Source organism: Larimichthys crocea, chromosome XIII (genome assembly GCF_000972845.2).
Source record: "Larimichthys crocea isolate SSNF chromosome XIII, L_crocea_2.0, whole genome shotgun sequence".
NCBI classification, from domain to species: Eukaryota; Metazoa; Chordata; class Actinopteri; family Sciaenidae; genus Larimichthys; species Larimichthys crocea.
In genome coordinates this window covers 5782854-5799839 of record NC_040023.1, presented here as the reverse complement: position 1 = coordinate 5799839, position 16986 = coordinate 5782854, and the positions used below count along the sequence as shown (strand labels likewise).

The 16986-nt window shown below is 42.1% G+C and overlaps 1 protein-coding gene across 1 annotated transcript in view; it reads right to left on the bottom strand.

Moving 5' to 3' along the window:
• Nucleotides 1–16686, bottom strand: part of nr1d2b (nuclear receptor subfamily 1, group D, member 2b) — a 19059-nt gene extending 2373 nt beyond the window's left edge. The window contains exons 1-5 of the mRNA XM_019267901.2: nt 16142–16686; nt 13994–14224; nt 13764–13852; nt 13169–13313; nt 11920–12629 (exon numbers count right to left, since the gene is read on the bottom strand). Coding sequence (XP_019123446.2) covers nt 11920–12629; nt 13169–13313; nt 13764–13852; nt 13994–14224; nt 16142–16160 — 1194 coding nt within the window. The 5' untranslated portion in view covers nt 16161–16686. The remainder of the gene's footprint in view (nt 1–11919; nt 12630–13168; nt 13314–13763; nt 13853–13993; nt 14225–16141) is intronic.
• Between the last annotated feature and the right edge of the window lie 300 nt (nt 16687–16986).

Sequence of the window (16986 nt, the reverse complement as noted above, 5' to 3'; positions counted from 1 at the left end):
CCTGTCTGTGTTATTCAACAAGGACACAAGAGACGCGTTTGAGTCTGCAATCAAAAAGGCTCCACATCAGGCAGGCTGGGTAAATTTCTGGTCCAACTTGATCCCAGCTTGCTGAATGTCACACGGACGGGTACAACTGTATAAATCACTGTCACTGATACAGATACATCGGCAATTAATTAAATGTTAGTATTTATTTGTTTTAGTAATTAGGACAAATGCTATAATTTGCGTTCTTTAGTTTAGTTCTAAATGATAGGTTGTGTCATTGAGACATAACATACATTCTCAAGCGGTAACCTCTGTGGCGGTGGAAGTGAAGCAATGCAGAAATGCTAAAAACTGTTGCAGTTCCTTAATGTGCCCTTGAAGGCTGGCTACAGAAAAAGTCTCCATAAGTACACCATGTTAAAATGTCCTTCACATCAGAAATAGAACATGTTTACAGTTACAGCCTGGTACAAAAAACTGTTTTTGGGTCTCTATAGCTAATTTTCCCTGATCATGACAACTGTAACTGAGGGTGAATTTTAGTTAACTCACGCCGGAAATTATTGCATAATGAACAGAGCGTGGTTGCTTTGATTGACAGGTGAAGTGACGTTACAGAGGCTTGTTTGAACACGGAGGCTTAATTCAAGTAACCCCGGTTATAAAAATTAGATTTATACTGGGGGTTCAGGTGTGTTTTAATTCATATAGTGGTGTGGGCAAAGGTTCTCGTGCACTTCCCTTAGTCGGCTTGTGAGTTAACTAAGACTGACTGGCAGGGAGAAGATAATTATGAATCAACGTACAGGTCAGGAGAGAACAGGCTAGGGGATAACCATTTGGATATGATGCATAAGGGCTCATTACTGAGCAGAAAACCAAAAAAGAACGTTATATATTATCTGTATCAGGGGGGAGGTGTCCCGAGGCAGCCCATTTTTTTAAAACATGTATAAGAACCAACTGTTAGAGCTCCTCAGGGAAGCCTTTTCTCTGTGACCCCTTTTTTGTGTGTTTGCACTGTTAAACGCTCGTGTACAAAATAATTACATGCAACTTAAACGTTGATAACTTTTAATCCAGTCCTTTCTAAGGTTTTTTCTTTAAAAATTCCCCATAACACCCCAATGATCCACGTCTTTGTTGATTTTTAGATTAGCCGAAGCGAAGAGGCAGAAGAGGGCGGACGGGTGGCGGCCAGAGCCACCACAACCACAAACAACTTGTTAGAAAGGATCAATTCAGGGTCGGTTTTTGTTAATAAGTGCATTTGTTGACAATAAGCCAGCTTTAACCCGTCAACTAAAGCTAATTTTAACTAAGACGTAATCTTATATATATATATATATAGATATATATATATATATATATATATATATAGATATATATATATAGATATATAAATATTATCTGTTTACGTTATCTAAACTTAAAGATCTGTTTTTTTGGTGCTTCGAGGGTTTAACATGTTAATCTATCCAACGTCAGTTTCCTTTCACATCCGGAACATCCTTACATATTTCATACTGTAGACATCTTTCTTCTTATTCGTTTTTTGATGTACAACAACCTACATAAGAACAGGAACAGGAAGTAAAAAAAATCAATCTGTAATCGACGTGGTTTAGTAATCGGGTTGAGGTTGAAAGAAATGAGTAACACCGTACTTGATCAGTGTGGTAAATTCCGCCTCATAATATTTCCCATTGTAAGGGTACTCGTGTCAACACTTCGCTTTTATCAATATTTGACTGTAAATAGATATTACTAGCAGGTGTTAGTATTATTACATATGAGTGGAATCAACCAGTGGTTGACAGGGAGAGCCATAGTGACGCATACAGCCGGCTTGCTTATTCAAACAGCAGATAACAGGATACGCTGCACGTTTGATTGAATGCTGTGAAATAGTGCCGAACTCAACCAGGTTAAACTGGACAATTACAGCCTTCAGAATAATACGAAAATTGAGCTTTTAATTGTAGTTTTTTAAATGTATTATTCATCATTTCTTTTACTGAAACAGATGTGCTGTTTTTGTGTTGATGGCTGGGGCAAACAAGAAGTTAAAAAAAATTCTACCCAAATTCGCAGTTGCCATTGCTGCACGACAAATGATAAGTGCGTTGTCCATAAATAATAAAGCAGTAAGATTCGACCTTTTGACCACACAGATTATTCCCTGTTCTTACAGTTTGGCCTTGTATTAGTGAGCACTTCACTCTTGTGTTCAGTTGGTCATTATGGTTGTTACCAGTTTAACGGCTTCATTTGAAAGGACAAGTTCATTTAACCATTGAGACGTATTATGGGAGTCATGTTTGATCAATCTAATCTATCTAGGTGTACACGGCACACTTTGCTGTATACTTTGACTTGTTGGTGCACATGCCTGCTTGTGAGGTCAGGTAAAATGAGGTGAACATTTTATGGGTTATGGGCTTTTAAAAGATACGCACATCTATCAAAACATACTGGGGTATATAGGTGAACATTCACTATTCACCTCAGGGAACAGCCAATCAGAGCCTCTCTTTACCTTTTTTTAATTTGTTTCATAACTCTATAGCCTATCTCATATGCGATAAAATTATTATAAACAGTTAAAGAGCATAATCGGAGATTGAGTGCCAGTAATAAAAGTAGGACTGAAATTCAAATTTGAAGGTAGATATTACTATACACACTCCTTTATTAGATTTATAAAGCTGTGTAAGATACACATGTCCGCTGTCCTTACGAAGTAATGTGGGAAACTTTATTAACTTATAAGTTTCCATTTCCCACCCCCAGTGGAGCCACAGAATGAATTAGGACACACCCGGATCACAAGTTACAATATGACAGCCTATAAAGCTATATATAAGAGCTCTAAATAGAGCTACCTTCATTTTCCAAAATATAGAGCGCACCTGAAATATGAGCCGAACCCACTAAGTTATAAAAATAAATAAATAAATAAAAAATTACATATTATAAGCTTCTATAACTTCCCTGTCTCTTTTTGCACTTCCTGTTTAAGCACCCGGTGGCGGTAAAAAAAGCGTGGGAAAAAGTGTGCCTTATGTCCGGAAAAATACTTGGGTATCTTTTTATATCTGACTGAACCTTGTCAACTGTTATTGGAGCACAGTGCAACGTAGAAAGTCAGTCCTCAGCCATGAAACCATCAGAGATGTAAATATTTTATTTATTTATGACGCTCCATCCAAACAGTCCACGATTGCACAGCAATACCTTGCGTGATTCTTTGATATGGTCAGTTTCTGCTGATGATACAGCCTATGGGTTGCTATAGAAAACCATGTGTTTGCATTGTTTGTTTGTTATAAGTTGCTTTACATTTTTACAAATTATGTATGCATGTATGATGTTTTTGTACATTCCACGTTTTACATTTTTGCACCGCCAGGTCCGATTCAGCAGAAATTCTGCACAAAAAGTAAGCGTGGAGCCGTAGTTCCAAATACAAATGGTCTCCTAATGGGGAACGGAGAAAGAATTTTGTTGATGTTACTTGCTACTTTTTGATTAGAGTTGTAGTGTCTTCATTCATTTTGCTGTCATAGAGGACCTGAGGGGTCAGTGTAGTGTCCAGTGTCTTACTTTGTTATGTTTAACTGTGTTAAATTAATTCACTGGTCATGGTGACAACATATTCTACGTCCTGAGCTAAATTAGTGTTTCCCCCGACAGAGTAAACGGGTCCGAATGAGAACATGGAAGGGCGGCAGTGAGACCAACCAGTCACCTCTCACATTACTCTGCTCTCTATTGTCTCGCTTTACATTAGTCTGGGGGCCGACAATGAACCCCCTGACATGCTCTGTAAAAATTCCTCCCAAAAATGAAAGTGGAGAACTGGAATGCCCACAGCGTGGGATTGCTTCTTTACTCCTAAAGGTTTCATTTGTAGTTAGTAGGAAACATTAGCTGGATTGAGAGTGCCTTGGGCAGGATGCCGGGTGCTACATCTTTGTGTGGAGCTTCGGTCATCTTGTGCCTTCTGTTTGCAAATGAGAGGAGGGGAACTTTTTTTTTTCGCCATGTCACATTTAACCCAGTAAGAATTCAGTGCGGTGGCGAGGGCTCGAAAGCCTCGTGACCTCGTGCCTTAGAAATGGATCCATTGAGTCCGATGTTGTCGTATTTAAAAGTATTCGGACTGTCAAATACCTGGGGCATGATACTAATAAACACAGACAATAGGCCTAAAATAACTGTTTGTCTACTAAGGTTTGAAAGGATGTGCGGTTAACGTCAGACTTCTTTAATGGAGGTTTAAATGTTCAAATAACCTTTTCCAATGAGACATTTTGTAAAGCTGCCACTAATCCATATTTTTATAATCAAAATGAATCAAACGACAAGTGTTAATGTCGCATCTCATGATGACTCAATAGAGATTTCAAAAAGCTTTCATGAGCGTTTTTAGCATCTTTTAGCTCTTTGTTTTGGCTTTCCAGCCCAACCTGTACTGTAAAAGGTGAAACATTTAGCAGATACACTCGATTGTGGGTGCTCTGGCTCCACCATGGTCACTGTCCTGCCTACTTCTGCAATCCTGGCTATCTAAGCCTCCAAAATGACGTCTTGACTGAGGTGGTCCCTAATGAGCATGGGTGCTCAAACAAGCATCTGCTATGCCGCCCTCTGTGTCAATCAATCAAATTTCAGCGCCTCAGTACAGTTTGTCATGACAGGGTGGGGAATTAAGTACTAGAGGACTAGGTGAACATGTTTTATTTTCTCGCTGGTGAAGTTGGACATTTTAACATGGGGACTTATGGAGATTTGCTTGTTCTGAGCCAGCTTCACAGTGGCTGTTCGAGGAACTGCAGGTTTTGGCACTTCCACACTGGCTTCACTTTCACACAGCCATAAAGGTTGCAGCTTGGGGGGAAACCCCAGTAATGAGGCCGTTAATCCATGTCTTATTTCAGTGAAATAACGAGAGAAATGACAAACTTTGTGTGGTGTTTGGTTTCCTCGCCTCGGTGAGATTCCCACCCACTTACGTCTTGACATTCGTCAGCTGGCAGACTACAGCAAATTTGGAGCCTTGTGACAAAACAAAACGTGGTGAAAGAAGGCCAAAATAGAGGGGGTTTTGTTCCACCACAACCATGTGGGCGGCATTTAGGGAGCTTCTATGTTAGGAAATTCAATGTGCAGACTGTAAAATGACCCGTTAAACGGTCATAAACTATGATACTTCAATACTTTAACATTTACATACCTGGTTACAAACAAACCTTTTCATATTGCGATAATTCACAATGGTTACACTGTAAGCTTTTAAATTGCTATGTTTACACTGTTTTTTATACGTGTATATTTTTTAGATTTGATAGATTACACTGGTTACATATGTTTATATTAATGCGGGTATTGCAACTAGCTACACAGTTAATATCTTTAATTTATTTATTTTTTGATTATTATTATTTTTTTTTTATTTGTATACTATATATAATATATATATATTTATATATCTATATATATATATATATATATATATATATATCATAATATTATATATATAAAATACTTTACATTCCATATTATGTAGTTCATATCTTATATTTGTATGTTTAATTGCTTGTAGTGACAATAAAGTTGACTTGACTTGGGAACTATTCTTTATTTTTCAGGTGCTTCATACACTTTTGAAATATGTTATTATGTCATTAATATACATTTCTGATATTTCTGTAAATATATGTCTCTAAATCTTACACCACTGGCCCTTTAAAATTATTTCTAAATTTAAGTTTTATGTTCTAAAACTCTGCCATACAGCTGTGATTAAACTCCAGCGAAACCCTGGAGGACGCGTCTATGTAGCACACAGAGGTTGATTTGCTGCAATTATGTCATACTCCGCTGCAAAAAAACGTATAAAGCAAATGAGAGGAAACGTTTATGCGTGAGCCAAATGTTTCGTCAGCCAGAGTGGAGTGAGTTAACTTTGCCCTCATTTCATTTAAAGACAAAAAAAACAAATCTGCATCCAAACCAAACTATGTTAAGTAACATAATTATACAGTGTGTTGCAATACAGACTTTTTAGTTGTTTTTTTTGTTTTGTTTTTGTCATTTTGTACACTTGCCAAACTGTCTTTTGTTCACTTGACTGGTTGAAAGTGAGGTCAGGGGTTACATTGACACCAGCAGTGCAGAGGAGAGAGCTGCAGGCGGAGAGGGGAGGGGGGAAGGAGGAGGAGCCGATGAAGTGGGTCACATGGTTGCACAGTGTGTGTGTGTTGGTGTGTGTGGTGTGTGTGTGTGTGTGTGGTGTGTGTGGTGTGTGTGTGTACTCGAAACAGTCGCTGCAAAAAAAAAAAAAAAAAAAGAGCGCAGCCAGTCCCACCAAAACCTGGAGTTGCGCCTTCATCACACAGCTTTTTTTTCCTCTTTCTTACAGTACTATCTCTGAATGGAGTACGGCTGTATGTGTAGGTGTAGCGCAGTTTGACTTAAAAAACAAAAAAAACAAAACAAGACGACTCGTTTCGTTCTTCTGGTTGGCAGATTTATTTTTTAAAACCACCTTTTCGAGGACGAGGAGAAAAAAAAAATTCGGCGAACCGTTTTTTGCTTGTAAACTTAAATTTGACATAGGTTGTATATACATCGTGTCCACTCGTTTCGCCCAACCGTCAAACGGCCGTTATTAACGGTCTTTTAACCGTTAAAGCTAGCTTTTTTTTTTTTGCTTTTTTTTTTTTTCCTTCTTTCTGGACCAGCGACTTTCAGTGCTGAACACTAAAAACAGAAAAAAACGGATTCGCACTGAGGTAAGCAGAGGGAGGAAACTTCCCCCCTAAAAAAAAAACAAAAAACTAAAAAACTAAAAAAAACCTCAAACGACATGGGAGTCAAACCAAAGCTGGTGGAGTTAACTCTTATTTATTTAAATGACAGTTTAAAAGCTGCAGATATATCAAATTAATTTCAGCACAGGACTTCTTGTGTTTTATTATTATTTTTTTATCTTATGTGCAATATAAGGTGTTTGGTGTTCTGGGTTTAAACTGGGTTAGGAGTACCAGTGGCTCTGTTGTTATAGGTAGACTAGCTCCAGCAAAGGCACTGCAGTCGTCTCCTCCTCACATGGAACCCGTCAGCCTAGCCATGTGCACCTGTGTTAGCTCCCCGTGCGTCGCCTCTCATTGTCGAGAGGCGGCCGTGACGTCCCGCCATTTCATAATTCCTCCCAACGAGCTGATTGGGGTCTCGCCGCGGATACACGTGAGGTAGATCACAGCAGAGCTCGCGGTGACCCAGTTTTTCCCGGGAAAGAACATGCTTGCTCCACGTGGGGGCGTGTTGAAAAAAAAAAAAAAAAAAAAAAAAAAGTTAGCTGCATTCACGGCCAATGGGATACACAACAATTAGGCTTGTGTAGCAGTGTTATTCAGCACCTTTTAGGTTGGAGGAAAAAAAAAAAAGAAAAAGTTCCAGAAATGACATGCAGCTCATTTTTCACCTGTTAATAAATGATGCTGTCTATTCAGTGAATATAATAGGAATAGAGTAGAGAGTTGCATTGCCTACATTATGTGTCACACATTGCATGGTGGCGACACTTATTGTGTTCCAGCTTGGTTAAGTTGGCTAGAATAAATCAAACCCGAGACAACAGTTTGGCAACTTGTTCCTCGGTGTAAAAGCTTGCCTCTTTAACCAGGCAAACATGATAATACATGTTGAATTTGCAGCAGATTCCTTTTAATATTGTTACACTTGGGAAAATACATTTAGAAGTATCCTGTTTTTGTCTGGAGCGTTTTTCAAGTGCTTCTAACGCACAAATATAATGTAAATGAGAAAATAAGTTGGCTTGTAATGGGTCTCATGACAACTGAAGTCAACTTTCTCTAATTTATCTGGAAAATGTGTCATCCAGTTAATTGGTATGCCAGTGCTGCTGTGTAGTAATGGTCAATATATATGTCTGAAAATCACAAAACTAAAATTTAAGATATGCAATGTCTACTCCTGTCCTGTCTTACATCTATCAGATAGGTTCAGTGGTTGTCAGGTGAAATTAAATCAACCCATTTGGAATCTGATTTGGCACTGGTTCCATTTGTCGTATGTATACGTGAATGGCAGCAGGGAGGGGCCAGACTACCTACTACACGCACCCTGTGAAGCTGACATTATGTAATGGCGGTTACCTAATCATTGAGAAGAGCAGGGGAAAGAAATCAGGTCAGCCTATGTTGAGGGGGAAAACTGGCTCAGCGGCAGCAGCAGCCCGTCTGCTCGCCTCCACTGGCTGAGGAGCTGCTGTCGTATTACGATCTGCCTCTTTATGTTAAGCTCGGCGCTTCCACAGCAAAGAAGAAAAAAAAAAAAAAGAAAGGCCCGAAACTGCTGGTGGTTGACGGTTCCATTTCGTTTGAAGGGAAAGAGAAACAAACAGGGGATCAGCAGCATGAGCGGCGATAGGATAGAGAAAGAAAGCGCCACCTGCAGAAACTGAATGAAATTAAAGGATTAAACACATCACATCATTTTGATAGGCTGGTGGAATTTGATGCTAAATCAACACAGTAAAAAAAAAAAAAGGAGATTAATAAGAAGAAGTAACAAGAAGCAATAAAACCTAATTAAAGTGCCTGTGAATGTTTGTGTTATTTAAATTTAATAAACCTGTTGCGACTGTATTGTATCTCTGCCTGCAATCCCCCGTGATCACAGCCCATTTTTTCTCTCTCTCTCTCTCTCCCGTCGTCCACCAGGAGGCGTAATAGCCTACATCAGCTTCATCCAGCTCCGGCTCTAGCCCGGAGTCGTGCCACAGCGACTCCTCCAACGGCAGCTACCAGTCATCCTCCCCGCCGCACGGCTCCTCCCAGCCGCCACCAGCTGGGTCAGCCGGCTGACCCCGCGATCCCGCCGGCGGGCAAAACCTTCCAGGGACGCAGAAAAGCGGACGCTCGTCCTCCACCGCCAAATGTGGCATCACAAGTAAGATGGTCACTTAGGAAGCAGACATATAAAGACTTAGACCAGAAGTAGTTTTATTCCAGTGGAGGACGCCTCCGCCTCCTCTATTGTGAGCTATAAATACTTAGACAAACTCTTAACGACATGTTTCTGTATCAACAGAAATCAACGGCCTGGTGCTGCTGTGTAAGGTGTGCGGCGACGTGGCCTCCGGTTTCCACTACGGCGTCCACGCCTGCGAGGGTTGCAAGGTGAGGGAGGCTCTCTGAAATAACACCACCCACCCCCACCTCCTCCTCCTCCTCCTCCTCCTCCTCCTTTCAGTGACTTTGGGCTAGAGTTGAAGTGGGTCACCGCCAGCGTAGCCATCTGTACAGCTACAAGCAGAGACTCAGGGAAACTAGTTCACTCTCCCCATATTTATATCAGCTGAACCTCATACTTCACATTGCTGTGTGGCCTTTAACTGCGGGGGAGCGGAGCACGACACAGTACGCCTTAGAGGAGGAACAACACACACACACACACCACCAACTGATACTTGCACTCTGCAAACAGCAAGAATAATTGAGTTTCATGAACATACCAAAGTGATAATCTGAATTTAAATCAGTCACATGTCAGTCTGGTATGAACCCCCCTGTAACATGCCTGACCTCTGTCCTCACAGCATGCGGTCTCTCTCTCTCTTTGTGAACACACAGGGCTTCTTCAGGAGGAGCATCCAGCAGAACATCCAGTATAAGAAGTGCCTTAAGAACGAGAGCTGCCCCATCATGAGGATCAACAGGAACCGCTGCCAGCAGTGCCGCTTCAAGAAATGCTCTGATGGTGGGCATGTCCAGAGACTGTGAGTAACTCCCATCAGGCCTCATTTAGAGCGGAGCTCATCGATTCGGCCTCTCAGACGTGTGTGTGTGTCGTGTGAATGAACAGAGGTGTTTTGTTCCATTCAGGGAAAAGTAGATTGTGCTTACACGTGACACTTTACACAAAAACAATACTGTATAATTAGCAACTAATAGCAAACTATCTAACAATTAGAAATACTTTCTGTATTTAGGTATTCAGTATTAGGCTGCCATAACATTGAGATATACGAAGAATCAATGTGTCCAGAATTAAATAAATAAGCTTCACGTATTATATAAGCATAAAATCCACTTTTATAACCCAGCTCAATATTATTTATTTAGTTTTTTATTTATTGTGGAAGCAGACAAGATAAAATAAGACTTCATAAGCATTTGAATAATCATTTTCTAATGTTTCTGATTTTAATATTGTATATTTAACATATTATATATGTTTGAATCAGTGTTTGTGGTTAGCGATTAATTAATTGATAAATTTTCTCTCTCTCGCTGTTCAGCCGTGCGTTTTGGCCGTATCCCTAAGCGGGAGAAACAGCGCATGCTGCTGGAGATGCAGAGTGCCATGAACAACATGATGAACAACAGCCAGCTGCACAGCCAGCTGCACAGCAGCCAGACGCTACCTATCGGCAAACCGCTGCCAGCCAGTGCCACAGAACTTACCTCCGACGACACGGGCCCCGCCCCCTCCTGCTCACCGTCCAGCCAATGGACTCCAGCTCCGACCCAGAACCACCGTGGCCATGGACACCAGCCCCAGCTCGGCCTCGCCAAGTGCGTCCGACAGCGGGGGGGAGGAGGAGTGATCGGCTCCGTGACCAGGGCCCACCAGGAGACCTTCATGTATAACCAGGAGCAGAGCAACCTGACGGCCGAGGCCCCACCCCCCACAGGTGCCCTGAGCGGCGGCTCTGCCAAAAACGCCACGAACCACAGGATGGAGGAGCGGCAGGAAGTCTGGAACCACCACACAACACATGGTCACCATGGAAGCACAAGATCCCCCCTCCAGCGTGGGGCCCCAGAATCAGGAGGACAACACCACCACCAACAACAACAACCACTGCCCCTCAGACTGCCCAGGAGTGCCGCCAGCAGCCACTGTCCAGCCTACACGCACGGAGCCTTCAGAGCTCCGCCCACAGAGGGCCCGTCAACGGAGCCTACAGCGGACCCCTGTGGAGAGGAGGCAACCGAATGTATCTGGTAAGATAATGCAAGCAGAAAAATAATAGATAAAACAGAACAACAGATGAGGGAAATTGAAATTAACAACCTAAATCACGGACCTATTGTCACTTTTGGCCACTTGGGGGCAGCAAAACTAACATCTGACATATCTCACTTTCAAGTCAACTTTATTGTCAATACTGCCATACATACAGGACACACAGAGAATTAAAATTTCCCTCATAACCAAAACAAAGCAATAAACATGAAATATAATATAAAATAATACAATATATAAGATATATGAAATATAAAAAAAGATTATATATTACAGTTGCGTGTAGATTGCATTCAGCAATTTGTACATAGTGCAATATATGTACAATAATTTATATATTTATATTAATTATTGTTGTGTTTATATATTTTATTTATATAATTGATATTTACACAGACGGCAGGCATTTATCCTCCAAACCCTAAGAACAATATTGGCTTTTAGCTGGCTGATGTCTTTTATAGCTCAGTACAATATATCTGACAGATTTACTCTTAAATCTGCATGAAAAGGAGATACAAGTTCCAGAAAGTTCAGAAACATTTCAGCCGTAAGTTGAGAAAATCTTTCATGCAAACAAATTCTAATTAATCAGTTACTGTTTATATTTATCATATTTCTATTATATTTCATGTTTATTGCTTTGTTTTGGGTTATGAGGAAAATTTTAATTCTTTGTGTGTCCTGTACGTATGGCAGTGTTGACAATAAAGTTGACTTGAAAGTGAGAATATGTCAGATGTTAGTTTTGCTGCCCCCAAGTGGCCAAAAGTGACAATAGACGCTGATTCGGGTTGTTAATTTTAATTTCCCTCATCTGTTGTTCTGTTTTATCTATTATTTTCTCGTCTTGCATTATCTTACCAGATACATTCGGTTGCCTCCTCTCCACAGGGGTCCGCTGTAGGCTCCGTTGACGGGGCCCTCTGTGGGCGGAGCTCTGAAGGCTCCGTGCGAGTAGGCTGGACAGTGGCTGCTGGCGGCACTCCTGGGCAGTCTGAAGGGGCAGTGGTTGTTGTTGTTGGTGGTGGTGTTGTCCTCCTGATTCTGGGGCCCCACGCTGGAGGGGGGATCTTGTGCTTCCATGGTGACCATGTTGTTGTGGTGGTTCCAGACTTCCTGCCGCTCCTCCATCCTGTGGTTCGTGGCGTTTTTGGCAGAGCCGCCGCTCAGGGCACCTGTGGGGGGCTGGGCCTCGGCCGTCAGGTTGCTCTGCTCCTGGTTATACATGAAGGTCTCCTGGTGGGCCCTGGTCACGGAGCCGATCACCTCCTCCTCCCCGCTGTCGGACGCGCTTGGCGAGGCCGAGCTGGGGCTGGTGTCCATGGCCACGGTGGGTTCTGGGTCGGAGCTGGAGTCCGATTGGCTGGACGGTGAGCAGGAGGGGGCGGGGCCCGTGTCGTCGGAGGTAAGTTCTGTGGCACTGGCTGGCAGCGGTTTGCCGATAGGTAGCGTCTGGCTGCTGTGCAGCTGGCTGTGCAGCTGGCTGTTGTTCATCATGTTGTTCATGGCACTCTGCATCTCCAGCAGCATGCGCTGTTTCTCCCGCTTAGGGATACGGCCAAAACGCACGGCTGAACAACGAGAGAGAGAAAATCGATCAATTTATTAATCGCTCAACAACAAACACTGATTCAAACATATATAATATGTTAAATATACAATATTAAAATCAGTCAAACATTAGAAAATGATTATTCAAATGTTTATGAAGTCTTATTTTATCTTGTCTGCTTCCACAATAAATAAAAAACTAAATAAATAATATTGAGCTGGGTTATAAAAGTGTATTTTATGCTTATATAATACGTGTAAGACTTATTTATTTATTTAATTCCGGACACATTGATTCTTCGTATATCCCAATGTTATGGCAGTCTAATACTGAATACCTAAACACAGTAAGTATTTACTAATTGTTAGATAGTTTGCTAATTAGTTGCTAATTATACAGTATTGTTTTTGTGTAAAGTGTCACGTGTAAGCACAAATCTACATTTTCCCTGAATGGAACAAAACACCTCTGTTCATTCACACAACACACACACACACACTGAGAGGCCGAATCGATGAGCTCCGCTCTAAATGAGGCCTGATGATGGGAGTTACTCACAGTCTCTGGACATGCCCACCATCAGGCATTTCTTGAAGCGGCACTGCTGGCAGCGGTTCCTGTTGATCCTCATGATGGGGCAGCTCTCGTTCTTAAGGCACTTCTTATACTGGATGTTCTGCTGGATGCTCCTCCTGAAGAAGCCCTGTGTGTTCACAAAGAGAGAGAAAGAGACCGCACGCTGTGAGGACAGAGGTCAGGCATGTTACATACCAGTTTTCATACCAGACTGACATGTGACTGATTTAAATTCAGATTATCACTTTGGTATGTTCAATGAAACTCAAATTATTCTTGCTGTTTTGCAGAGTGCAAGTATCAGTGTGTGTGTGTGTGTGTGTGTTCCTCCTCTAAGGCGTACTGTGTCGTGCTCCGCTCCCCCGCAGTTAACTAGGCCACACAGCAATGTGAAGTATGAGGTTCAGCTGATATAAATATGGGGAGAGTGAACTAGTTTCCCTGAGTCTCTGCTTGTAGCTGTACAGATGGCTACGCTGGCGGTGACCCACTTCAACTCTAGCCCAAAGTCACTGAAAAGGAGGAGGAGGAGAAGGAGGAGGAGGGGGGTGGTGTTATTTCAGAGAGCCTCCCTCACCTTGCAGCCCTCGCAGGCGTGGACGCCGTAGTGGAAACCGGAGGCCACGTCGCCGCACACCTTACACAGCAGCACCAGGCCGTTGATTTCTGATCGATACAGAAACATGTCGTTAAGAGTTTGTCTAAGTATTTATAGCTCACAATAGAGGAGGCGGAGGCGTCCTCCACTGGAATAAACTACTTCTGGTCTAAGTCTTTATATGTCTGCTTCCTAAGTGACCATCTTACTTGTGATGCCACATTTGGCGGTGGAGGACGAGCGTCCGCTTTTCTGCGTCCCTGGAAGGTTTTGCCCGCCGGCGGGGATCGTGGGGTCAGCCGGCTGACCCAGCTGGTGGCGGCTGGGCGAGGAGCCGTGCGGCGGGGAGGATGACTGGTAGCTGCCGTTGGAGGAGTCGCTGTGGCACGACTCCGGGCTAGAGCCGGAGCTGGATGAGCTGATGTAGGCTATTACGCCTCCTGGTGGACGACGGGAAGAGAGAGAGAGAGAGAAAAATGGGCTGTGATTACTGGGGGGGATTGCAGCAGATACAATACAGTCGCAACAGGTTTATTAAATTTAAATAACAGGAACATTCACAGGCACTTTAATTAGGTTTTACTGCTTCTTGTTACTTCTTCTTATTAATCTCCTTTTTTTTTTTTAACTGTGTTGATTTAGCATCAAATCCCACGATAATCACCAGCCTATAAAAATGATGTGATGTGTTAATCCTTTAATTTCATTCAAGTTTCTGCAGGTGGCGCTTTCTTTCTCTATTCTATCGCCGCTCATGCTGCTGACTCCCCTGTTGTTTCCCTTTCCCTTCAAACGAAATGGAACCGTAACCACCAGCAGTTTCGGGCCTTTTTTTTTTTTTTTTCTTTCTTCTTTGCTGTGGAAGCGCCGAGCTTAACATAAAGAGGGCAGATCGTAATACGACAGCAGCTCCTCAGCCAGTAGGAGGCGAGCAGACGGGCTGCTGCTGCCGCTGAGCCAGTTTTTCCCCCTCAACATAGGCTGACCTGATTTCTTTCCCCTGCTATTCTCAATGATTAGGTAACCGCCATTACATAATGTCAGCTTCACAAGGGTGTGTGTAGTAGGTAGTCTGGCCCCTCCCTGCTGCCATTCACGTATACATACGACAAATGGACCCAGTGCCAAATCAGATTCCAAATGGGTTGATTTAATTTCACCTGACAACCACTGACCCATCTGATAGATGTAAAGACCGGACAGGAAGTAGACATTGCATATCTTAAATTTTAGTTTTGTGATTTTCAGACATATATATATTGACCATTACTACACAGCAGCACTGGTATATAAGTGCAGAGTTTAGCTGGATGACACATTTTCCAGATAAAATAAGAGAAAGTTGACTTCAGTTGTCATGAGACCCAATTATAAGCCAATTTTAACCAATTCAACGCCATATTTACATTATATTTGTGCGTGAGAGCACTTGAAAAAACGCTCCAGACAAAAACAGGATACTTCTAAATGTATTTTTTTCAAGATACCCCAAAGTGTAACAATATTAAAAGGAATCTGCTGCAAATTCAACATTTATTAATCATGTTTGCGTGGTTAAAGAGGCAAGCTTTTACACCGAGGAACAAGTTGCCAAACCTGTTGTCTCGGGTTTGATTTATTCTAGCCAACTTAACCAAGCTGGAACACAATAAGTGTCGCCACCATGCAATGTGTGACACATAATGTAGGCAATGCAACTCTCTACTCTATTCCTATTATCATCCTCTGAATAGACAGCATCATTTATTAACAGGTGAAAACTGAGCTGCATGTCATTTTCTGGAACTTTTTCTTTTTTTTTTTTCCTCCAACCTAAAAGGTGCTGAATAACACTGCTACACAAAGCCTAATTGTTGTGTATCCCATTGGCCGTGAATGCAGCATAACTTTTTTTTTTTTTTTTTTTTTTTCAACACGCCCCCACGTGGAGCAAGCATGTTCTTTCCCGGGAAAAAACTGGGTCACCGCGAGCTCTGCTGTGAGATACCTCACGTGTATCCGCGGCGAGACCCCACATCAGCTCGGTGGGAGGAATTATGCAATGGCGACGTCACGACGCCTCTCGACCAATGAGAGGCGACGCACGGGGAGCGTAAACACAGGTGCACATGGCTAGGCTGACGGGTCCATGTGAGGAGGAGACGACTGCAGTGCCTTTGCTGGAGCTAGTCTACCTAATAACAACAGAGCCACTGGTACTCCTAACCCAGTTTAACCAGAACACCAAACACCTTATATTGCAATAAGATAAAAAAATAATAAAACACAAGAAGTCTGTGCTGGAATTTAATTTGATATAACGAGCTGCAGCTTTAACACATTACATATTACATTTAAATAAATAAGAGTTAACTTACCAGCTTTGGTCGACTCCATGTCGTTTGAGGTTTTTTATGTTTTTTTAGTTTTTAGTTTTTTTTTTTTTTTAGGGGGGGAAGTTTCCTCCTCCTCTGCTACCTCAGTGCTGAATCCGTTTTTTCTGTTTTTAGTGTTCAGCAACTGAAAAGTCGCTGGTCCAGAAAGAAGTGAAAAAAAAAAAAGCTAGGCTTTAACGGTTAAAAGACCGTTAATAACGGCCGTTTGACGGTTGGCGAACGAGTGGACACGATGTAATTACAACCTATATCAAATTTAAGTTTACAACAAAAAATGGTTCGCCGAAATTTTTTTTTTTTCTCTCCTCGTCCTCGAAAAGGTGGTTTTAAAAAAATAAATCTGCCAACCAGAAGAACGAAACGAGTCTTTGTTGTTTTTTTTTGAATTTAAAGTCAAACTGAGCTACACCTACACATACAGCCGTACTCCATTCAGAGATAGTACATGTAAGAAGAGGAAAAAAGCTGTGTGATGAAGGCGCAACTCCAGGTTTTGGTGGACTGGCTGCTGCTTTTTTTTTTTTTTTTTTTTTTTGCAGCGACTGTTTCGAGTACACACACACACACACACACACACACACACACACACACACACACACACACACTGTGCAACCATGTGACCCACTTCATCGGCTCCTCCTTCCCCCCTCCCCTCTCCGCCTGCAGCTCTCTCCTCTGCACTGCTGGTGTCAATGTAACCCACTGACATACTTTCACCAGTCAAAGTGAACAAAAGACAGTTTGGCAAGTGTACAAAATGACAAAAACAAAACAAAAAAACAACTAAAAAGTCTGTATTGCAACATACTGTATAATTATGGTACTTA